Below are 10,257 nucleotides of genomic sequence, written 5' to 3'. Positions count from 1 at the left end.
TATTTGAGCAGAATTCTTGATTAGTGATGTTGTTTATTAGCTTATTATTTTATAGCCTTTTGTCTTGTATTGATTTAATGATTGATCAGTGTGTGAAACACAATTTGGCGTTTTATGTGGTGCATAAAATGACAAACAAAGGAATCTTGAATCCTTGATTGTAAATGGGAACCCACCTAAATCAAAATAGATTGGTAAAACAAGATTTAGCACAAGATGTAGTGTGGTGCTGGTTTAGCCAGACCCGTACTGTGTCAGAACTTGAGAAACACAGTTGGTGCTTTATTGTGGAAACTGAAAAATAAGTTCTTGTCAAGTGCAACCTGTGCAGATGAGAGTGGGTACTCAAATACCAGATGATACAACATTCAGATGCTCTGTAGATCTTTATTGCTTGCAAAGAAGAGTCATCATCAGCATTACTCAGATATAACTGAGAGGAGGCAGTTTCAGTTCTCCTTATATAACTGACAAACATGAACACAGGTCTTGTCTTGCAGCTTAGCTTTTTGAACAAACAACCCAACATTAACTGTGGAAACTGTTGACTTAAGTTTGCAGTTGCAGTTGATAATTAGCTGCACCACGTTAAACAACATGTATTTATTTATTTATTACAGTTACATAAATTTGTTACACTTTGTGTTGCCTCTGGTGTAACACTCTGCACACCTGCTGACTGCTGTCAAAAACTACTAACAATACATTAAAAACCACCACCACCAGCACCACATTATTTTTGAATACAAGAAATGGATGACTACAGGTGATTTCAGTTGGACTTTTAAAGAAAAGCATTCATGAATAGTGTGGCCACAAAATGCATTTCTCACTGTGGAGTAGGTTTGTAATGGTCACACTTGTCTCCAGTCAGATACGGATCACAGGTCAGAGTATACCTGACCTCAAAGGCACCTGCCTCGGCTGCACAGGTGAATGAGTGTGTCCCCTGTCTCAGGTACTTCGTACATGATCCCAGAAGATCATCATAACGCAAGTCCGCGTCCCAGACCTCAATCTTCAATTCCAAGCGTGTGTCCACCTTCGTGAAAAAAAATAACTATAGATAGAACTAATTCATGAAATGGTTATAATGGAGATAAAACTAGCGTTTTCCGATCCATTAATGTACTCCTATCAACTAGAGTTATTGCCTCGCAGTTGTATGCCTCTGCACACCAGTTAAGTTACAGATTACATCCATGTCAGTCCAAAGTCATATAATGTATAAAAGGTAATGAGGGTAGTTGTAATTGTTAGGCGCAGGAGAAACTGTTAAATGTGTCAGGGTGTTATGTTATATGATTTGTACCGACATGGATGTAGTCCGTAACTTAACTGGTGTGCAGAGGCATACAACTGCGAGGCAATAACTCTAGTTGATAGGAGGCTGGAGTGAAATCACTTGTACTCTTGTTATTGATCTTGGTTTTAAGATGTTTAGCTTCACAGGACGATTATTTGCACATGGCAGCAAAGATTGTCACTATTTGTAGGTGATATAGGATGACTTAGGCTGCTATGAGTACACATATGGTGGAACAGTAACTCAAAGCCTACAGCACACAGTGTACATCACATGTTGCTTCTCTGAGGCTGAATAATCAGATTAATTTGTTCCTCATGTGTTCTTTTGAGCTGTAATGAGAAGATTTACTTACCGTTCCCAGATCATAACGAGCGTTCCACCTTGGATCATCCGACTCAATCGTAGGAGTCCTTTCAAAGTTGGAACCGTACCACATCTTAGCATAGCTGTAAGACAAAACAAGGAAAAACCAAGATTACACTGCTTTAATATCACTGACTGATATACAACCTTCAGATCTGAATCCCTGGCCTCACTTTACTCACCCATCAGTTGGACTAAAGGCGGCATAATCTCCTTGTAGATCCCAGGCTCGAACTATAGTCACCACCAGCCTTCCCTTTGAGGTATGTAGAGGACAGCAGTTGGACCTCAGGTTGGAAGAGTAACAAGATGGTTCATTAGATGACTTCTTCACAGCGTTGTCTGCTAAGTACTGCTCTATGGCAGCCTTAATCCCTGCCCTCTGCTTTATTTTGAGTGCCAGCTCATACATTGGCCTGAGAGAATATGAAACGATATCTGGGTGGTCCTTAAGGGTGTTCAGCCAATTCCTGTAGCCCTGGGAGTTACTGTGAGTGAGTGAAAACTCCCCAGACCAATCAGTGCCTCCCACCACCTCTGTGTAGTGTTGGTGGAGACCAGCGCTGTATGAGCTGGAGAAGTCCCTGTTCTGTAGGACTTTGTCACAGGACTGTTGAGAACTGGATAAGCTCACCCCCAGGCCTATGTTGATACCCTCTGATAAGCAGGAGTGGACCTAGAGGACAGGAGGGAAAATAAGATGTTACAGTCAGGGGATAATGGAAGACATTTGAACTGTTCCTTCATGCTGAGAACAGTGAATGGTGCATCACAGTGCCTCACGCTCACACACAAACACTCTTACTCAGTTATGATGCCAATGACCTGCACATCAAGAAAAATGTGAGTCTCGCTCAAGGAAACCCAAACATGCTGCTTGGAGAAGCCAGGAGTGAAGGTGTGTTAGAAACTAAAATAGCAACCTGAATAAACAGGAAATATCAAATACAAAGCAAGGTTTGATGAGTATAGAAGTCATATTAATCATTATACTCCTGCTTTCACAGTCACCAGATCTCAACCCAGTACAACAAATTAGGGAATATCTGTTGGAAGACAATCTGTAACAAGGCACAGTGACCAAAAATAAATACAGGAGATCAGAATTTCTCACAGACAATGCAAGTGCATACTTTTTGCTGTGTGCAGAAGCACTGGGGCTGTCTCACTTTATCTACTGCACAGACACATGTGCTACATGTACCTTGCTTGCGGTGAATCCATTCAGTGAGGACAAACACGTTCGTGCAGCTGAGACTCGCCTGAATCGTCCACCGAGACGAACCTGTAATGAAGTACTTTGTTGATGAGACGCAACACATGTTTCAAGATGCAAAATATGGACATGGACAAAATTGTGTGTGTGTGTGTGTGTGTGTTTTAACCTGTCGGATGTAGTGTGTGCCATAGGTATGTATGAGCTCACTGTACTGAGCCTCGGTGGAGGAGTTGTAGTGACTTGGCAGATTGGCTAAATCCTGACTGAACTCAGAGCTGAGTGGCGGTCTGCTTGACACACGGTAACTACAAAAAGAGACAGACTAGTAAAACTTGTCTTAAACTTGACAGACAAATCTTATTCTGTGATGCAGGGATCTTCGCATCCTACTTATAATAGGTGTAGGTGATCCTGTGGGTGCTGAAGGAGTAGCGATCCTCTCTGGTCCTTTCTGTAGCAAACTTGTATACATTGGAGTGTGTTCCTCTGACCTCCAGGTTGGCTGACACATATTTTTCGATATTTAGATTAGCCTGATAAAATGAATGAAAATCTCATAAGCTGCTTGGCGTTCAAACATAATCACTATGATATAATGTATTCACTCAAACCAGTTATTTGTAAAACCATTCATTCACAAATACACTATATAGACAAAAGTATTAGGAGACCTAACCACTGCAGGGACAGGGACTTTAATGACATATTCTAAATACTCGTCTCATCTTGTCTTGTCTCATCTCATCTCACTTTCTACTGCTTATCCACGTGGGTTGCAGGGGCAGCAGTCTCAGCAGGCAAACACAGATTGTCCTCTCCTCAGATACTTCCAGATACTTCCACTATCTCATCTGGGGGACACAGGTATTCCCATATTCTAAATACATAGACATTAATATGGACTTCATCCCCCTATTGCAGCTATAACAGCTTCTACTCTTCTGGAGAGGTTTTCCACAGGGTTTTTGCTATACCAGCCATGCTGGAATAGAAAAGGGCCTTCACCGAAGTGTTGCCACAAAGTTGGAAGCATAGCATTGTCCAAAATGTCTTGGTATGCTGAAGCATTAAGATTTCTCTTCACCTGGAAATCAGGGGCCCGAGCCCAAACACTGAAAACAGCCCACCTGAATTCAATAATAAAGAGTTGCGTCCCAATACTTTTGTGTGTATAGTGTGCTTTAATAATGATATTCTAAAATGTTTTCATGTCATCAACAGGTGTGAGAGGTTTCTTGCCTTCCACTGTTTAATGTCCTCTGAGGCGTAAGAGTCAATCAGTGAGCTGTGGACACAAGGACAGAATCACAATTAAAGCTCTTTCATATCAAATATTATTCTGGAGCATCTTCACTTTGTCAGCCAAGATTTTTATTTACAAGTTAACACAAAAGAAGAATAACATTGTTGGAATTTCAGCTGTAATTAAAATGGTCAGTTATTTTTAGAAATTTATATATATAATAGAATTTGTATATGTTCTACATGCTGCTACATTTGCACCATTTCGACAACATACAGCTGAGACAGAAAACATTGAGGAAGTCCAAATGTGATGTGACTCTAAACTGATCTGTAGACAATAAATGGGGGACTGAATCAGAAGACCCATAAGACTTGGGGTTGAGAATTGAGCTGCCACATCGAAATGTAGCCATGTGTTCTTCTAACAGGTAAACAACGCCAGTCACATCTCACATTTATATCAGATTTCATGCACACTCTCTTGTTTTTAGCAGAAACTGGTGCGTATTCAAAAGTCTTTACTGGTTTGTATTAAAAAACTAAAACGACATTCAAATAGGAGAATGGCTGATGGAACCCATTCAGTGATATAATGCTGATATAATACCTGGCAGATGTGTGAGCACTGCTAGAAACGCCAGAAATACAATGGCTGAATGCACGCCAGTCCTTTGCAGCGAGCGGCAGCTGAAAATGAAGGTGAGAACACCATAATTAACAAGTGCACACAAAGCGTGTGCAACTTTTAAAGTTGCTGGAGAATTATTGTTTATTTCTTATTTACTTTCTGCAGCATTTTGCCCTGAAGACGGTTGGAGCAGAGAGTACAGTTGCCAGCCGAGTTGAGAAAAGAATTCACGTCAACCATGTAGGCTCCTTTACGCTGCAGGGTGACCACATCAAAGCCCTCCCCCACCAGGTTGTGGCCTGGCACAAAGGGAGCAGACTCACACTCTGTGCGAGTCCCATTCCTACAGGAGAGAACAGGGGAGTGGGAGGACAGAAAGAGGAGGAGGAGACTCAGGTGGAGAGGGGGTGGGGTTAAAAAGGTCATAGTTGGAGTCAAAGAGACACTGAAATATTTCAGAGAAAGACAGAGAACAGAAAAGAAAGTCAGCGAGTTATTATTTCAGCTGGATATCTACATACTTTCTTATCTTCTTTTCATACCAGAAGAATTCTCCATTCAGAAGATGTGGATTAAAGAGTAACTAAACTCCTTAACCACTTTTTGTGGCTTAACTGGAGGCAGGTGAGGTTTTGGAGCCAGCCTATGTCACCCACCACCCAGACCTCCCACTGGCTGTAAAAACATCACCAGATTGCATAGTTTTTTACCCGCTGCCACCGCAGCCACCCAGCCTGTCCACCCCTCCCAAGTCATGACTCTGAGGTTTAGTTACTCTTTAACTTTTTAGTAACCAGACAGTTTAACAAGACACTGATGACATATGTTTTAATTGCAAATTGTTGGCAAGGACAGTGAAGTTTACCCAAAGTCCTGGGGTTATTTGTCTAACCACCGACAATACCTGAAAAAAAGAAAAGTAGCCTCTCAAGAAGAACAGCACAAATTTAATTTCCGAAGCGCTTGATAGTGGCCTGAAAAATAAATAATTGCCTAAATCAATTCCATTCAATTTTATTTATATAGCACCTTTTACAATCAAAATTGTCTCTAGATGCTTTGCAGAAACCCAAAGCCTGAACCCCCGAGCAAGCAGACAGTGGCAAAGAAAAACTCCCTTCTAACAGGAAGAAACCTTGAGTAGGACCCGGCTCACAAAGGGAGAACTATCCTGCAGATAGTCATCTGGGGGGGGGGGGGGGGGGGGGGGGGGTGAACATGACAGAGAGGATGAAAGAGAGAGAGAAACATACATACAATAAGCATCATTCATCACAAAGGACAAAAATGACAGGTTGTTTTAATTGGAATGCTGAAAAACTATGTATTGTATTTATTTGTTTTTTTAGCTGATATGTTGCTCAAGTTAATTATACTAGCACTACATAGAAGAACCACACGGGCAGATGTTGACAGTCGACACTGGGTTTGTCAGAGGGCCGGATACAGGTCAGCATGTAGATCTGAGAGAGACAGAGGGAGGGAGAGACACAAAACTACGAGGAAAAACAGGACACACAATTAGTGACGTAAAACAATGGATCATTGGTCGACCTGAAGAGATGAGAGAAGGGGAGAGGAGAGGAAGAAGAGGAGAAGACGTGGAGGAGTAGAGATGATGGTGGTTTCTTTGATGGTAGCATAGGCCTATAGCAGCATAACTATGATATAGATTAAAGACTAAGAGTTAGTCAGCCCTATTCTACCTGTGGCTGTATGTCAAGAAGTGACTGTAACAATACCTATCAACCCTACATACTTTGTTTGAGGCTAGAGAACTATATGCTTTACAAAACAGAAAGGTTTTAAGTCTTGTCTTAAAGGTGAAGGTGGTGTCTGCCTCTTGAACTTTGACAGAGGATGCTCCTAATCTTATGGGCAATATTATGGAGGTGAAAGAAGGCGGTCATAGAGATCTGTTTAAAATGATGGATAAATGACATGTCCTGATCCAAGATAATGCTGAGGTTCCTCATACTGGAGGCCAAAGTAATGCCGTCCAGAGAGAGAATATTATCAGCTATTCTAGTTCTGAGATGTTTGGGGCCAAAAATAATGACCTCAGTTTTGTCTGAGTTTAATAGCAAAAAATTGGAGGTCATCCAGTCATCCAGTTTATGTTCTTAAGATTAATGGCTCTCTTTCTTCAGACTTTATGGATAAGTACAGCTGGGTATCATCAGCATAACAATGAAAGTTTATGCTATGTCTCTGAATAATATTTCCTAGAGGGAGCATGTATAAGGTGAACAGGATCGGCCCCAACACTGAACCCTGTGGAACACCGTGATTGATCTTTGTATGTAAAGAGAAAAAATCATTAATGTGAACAAAGTGAAATATATCTGATAAATATGATGTAAACCAGCCTAGTGCTGTCCCTGTGATCCTAGTTTTATATTTTTTATTATATTTTTATTTATTGCATTTTTAGTGGAGGTCAGCAGTCCTACAGAAGCAGCAGAGAAGTGTGTAAAACAGCGACGTTGCCTCCTGGCCTCGACCCTGGGTTGTCAGGGGGTTGGTTGTCTAATAAACTTGGCTATATTGGTGGAAAGAAGAGCCGCACCACCCCAGGTAGGATGAATGCCATCTCACCTAATAAGGCCAGATTTTCCCCAGAAAGTCTCCCAATTATCTAAAGGCCACGTTGTTTTCTGGACACCACCGTGACAGCCAGCGATGGAGCAATGACATGCAGCTAAACATGTCTTCTCCAGAGTCCGATATGGTTCTTGCCAAATTACACACCCACTCTATGTTAAATTTGGGGACCTTTGACTGGCGTAGCAGGTGTCAGGTGTTACCCTCTACGCCCACTCTGATCCAACATGTTACCGCAAGTGACGTCAGATGCCCGACACCAGCCACACACATTCACATACACCTCGGTTAAGACTAGGGAGAGATTATAGAGTCAGAAGCAATTATTACGAATCAAACCACACCAAACTCCTCTTCATACTATGTTCAACACATTCAGAAATCAAAACAGCACAGAGATGCCTACGGGAAAACAGCACGGTGTGATGCAACTAAAAGTAAAATTGACAGACTCACTGGTGGTTGATTCTATCAAAGATGTTGTGGTCAAAATCAGCTGCTGCTGGTTGACAGCGGAGCTTGATTTTGGGCAAACATGTAAAAAACTGCAAACTGTCGTCACATGTGGGCGTTACTGGGATTCCATTTATTGAGCCAATATGATCATGTGTCTGCCAAGGAGATGCCAGATGTTTAAAGTTTGGCTTAATCAGTTCTCCAGTGTGACCGATATGTTGGTCAGCTGGTTTTATTGGCCAATATCGGTATCAACATATTGTCAGAGTTGTCCTTCGTGTGGATGTGAAAACTTTTTCTTCCAGAAAAATAGAAAGGAAACAAGCAAAAAAGAGAAGGTAGAGCTGAGGGAGAGCACATTTAAAGGAGAGAAAGTGCTGGTAAATGCTGTAAAATTGCTGACATCCTCATGTGGTTAGTGTTTAATAAAAAATACAAGCAGGGCAGCTCTCATGTCAAATCACAACTGCCTTTCCTGAGCTGATTTTGGGTTTAATAAACCTAATCATGCTGTGAAGGAAATGCAGGAGGAGGTGCATATGCATGGAAATGATTCAGAAATATGACATAAATCAGTCCATTAAAGAAAGAAAGAAAAAAGGCAAGGTGCAAAACATACACTTCAAACAACACTGAAATGATATAGATGACTATTTAATGCTGTTACCTTCATTATGGAAGTGCAATTGACTAACTTAAAACCATTGCTGGTTGCTGGTTGTTTTTTAACTATTTTAACCATACTGGCATAAACAGTAAACAGAAAAAGTTACAGTACGTGGTCTGCTGTAAATGGACCGACAGAAATGAATCAACAGAATGTTTTTTTCTGATATATGGATCAGTACCAAAAATCCAGTATCATTTGGTTTTAAAAACATCACTGGGAGCACTTTCACATATTTGTGGCAGTGCTGGAACAAAGTAGGTCATAGGTAGTAGCTTAAAGTTACTGAACATGATTTTTTAAGCCCAGTTAACTCAACAACTGGTTTCACAAAAACTTAAACGAGACTGAACTAATTATTAAACCTACACTCAGTGAATTCATAAATTTAAAGAAGCAGTTAAGCTTACATTTTTAAAGTGATCCAGCTCAATTTGTGTAGAAACAGGCTGATTATTTGTCTAGTTGGCGCCAGTTGTTGTCCATCCAGGAGCTTCTTGCACAGCAATGAAGCGACACTATCTTGCAATGCAGATCCACACTGTTTAGAAAGTCTGCCTCACCGCCCCCAGTCCAATCATAACAAAGCAGTCACCTGTGTGCCAACCCTTATTTCGCAAATACCTTGATCCTGAGGGGTGTGCCACTGCAGAAGAATAATTTACAGTTGTTTTGCCTTACTGACTACTCCTCTTCTCATATTCATTTTCTGTTTTTTTTATTTGAATACAAAGTCCACAGCTGCACATCATCAGTTCATCCTTTCCAACATTTATTGAATATGTCTTGAGTCTCAAAGCTAATGTTAATTTTTCCAAACCAGTCTGCTAATTATTCTAAACATGTGGGATTTAGAAAAGCTAAGAAGTGCTGGTGTCATCTCAAGCAAATAGAATACCTGAAAGAAAGTCAGTCCCATTTTTTTAAAATTTTATTCGAAGCTATCTCTGATTGTCTTCCAGTAGTATTTTCAATTTTCACTTTCATACATATTTCAACATTTGAGGTTGTATTTTTTTTGGTTTCAAATCTTTTTTTTTCATTTTCAGGTCTTATTTTTTCAGTTTCACACTTTTGAGGCAGATTGTCTTGGTGGTGCGGGAGCCATTGCAAGCCCATACTCCGATGCATTTGATGCCAAGTTCCGTTTAAAATGGCTCGCTAAACAAAACATTATCAATGGCGCCAGTTTATTCTATGCCAGTGATGTGAACATGGTGTATAGTGTATAGTGTGGAGTCATACTTTTCCTACACTTATTTTTGGTTTGAGTACAATGTTGTGTTTCTTCAAGTTCAACATCAAAATATCAATTTTTTTCAAATGAATAAAACTTTTGGCTATGATTTGGCTCCATACAGACATCCTTTACTTACAGGAAACAGGACTAATTTCTGAGGGTTTGGGAGAATGTTAGTTTTAGTTCTGTTTCAATGCATTGGATCAATGCCAGGAAGGACAGCAGACTCCACCTCAACAACATTTTTCTAAGGTCAGAAAGCTGTGGCTAGTTTTGCATCAAATAGTGATTTGTTCTACTGTTTGCATGATGTTGCATACATGTCAGCACAGTGTTATAATTTTACAGCTCATGGTAAGTAAATGTCTTAGCTTGCTTTTCCAGCACATTGTTGATAAGGAAATGTGGTGTGGAAACAGAAGTGTGTGTGTGTGTGTGTGTGTGTGTGTGTCTGTAGATTTCTTTGCATTTAAAGAAAGAAAAATTAAGCTGAAACTCTTAATCTTTTACTCTTGCTTTTTACACT

At 40.5% G+C, this 10,257-nt stretch overlaps 1 protein-coding gene across 3 annotated transcripts; it reads right to left on the bottom strand.

Annotated features, from left to right (window-relative positions):
- Positions 1-367: 367 nt before the first annotated feature.
- On the bottom strand, positions 368-9,015 carry LOC124049524 (perforin-1-like). Of its 3 annotated transcripts, none has more exons than XM_046371266.1 (10): positions 8,902-9,015; positions 4,921-5,209; positions 4,744-4,823; positions 4,131-4,176; positions 3,282-3,424; positions 3,058-3,196; positions 2,877-2,957; positions 1,855-2,348; positions 1,662-1,755; positions 368-1,042 (listed from the first exon to the last, which is right to left on the bottom strand). In XM_046371266.1, the coding sequence occupies exons 2-10, from the start codon at positions 5,188-5,190 to the stop codon at positions 830-832; spliced, it is 1,560 nt and encodes a 519-aa protein (XP_046227222.1). In that variant the 5' UTR covers positions 5,191-5,209; positions 8,902-9,015; the 3' UTR covers positions 368-829. The 3 variants fall into 3 exon arrangements, with proteins under 3 accessions (XP_046227222.1, XP_046227241.1, XP_046227232.1); XM_046371285.1 differs by lacking the exon at positions 8,902-9,015 and adding an exon at positions 5,900-5,917; XM_046371276.1 differs by lacking the exon at positions 8,902-9,015 and adding an exon at positions 5,630-5,859.
- Positions 9,016-10,257: the final 1,242 nt, after the last annotated feature.

The sequence above is a fragment of the Scatophagus argus genome, chromosome 2 (assembly GCF_020382885.2).
Source record: "Scatophagus argus isolate fScaArg1 chromosome 2, fScaArg1.pri, whole genome shotgun sequence".
Classification (NCBI taxonomy): domain Eukaryota; kingdom Metazoa; phylum Chordata; class Actinopteri; family Scatophagidae; genus Scatophagus; species Scatophagus argus.
The sequence above is the reverse complement of the archived record's forward strand: the minus strand, read 5'-3'. Positions and strand labels throughout refer to the sequence as shown.

Excerpts from the sequence above, each read along its gene's own strand:
- LOC124049524 (XM_046371266.1), bottom strand. The coding sequence starts at position 5,190 with ATGACCTTTTTAACCCCACCCCCTCTCCACCTGAGTCTCCTCCTCCTC. Across the intron at positions 3,425-4,130 it reads AGGACATTAAACAGTGGAAG|GCTAATCTAAATATCGAAAA; the intron begins GCAAGAAACCTC and ends TCATTTTATCAG. Across the intron at positions 1,756-1,854 it reads GCCTTTAGTCCAACTGATGG|CTATGCTAAGATGTGGTACG; the intron begins GTGAGTAAAGTG and ends TTTGTCTTACAG.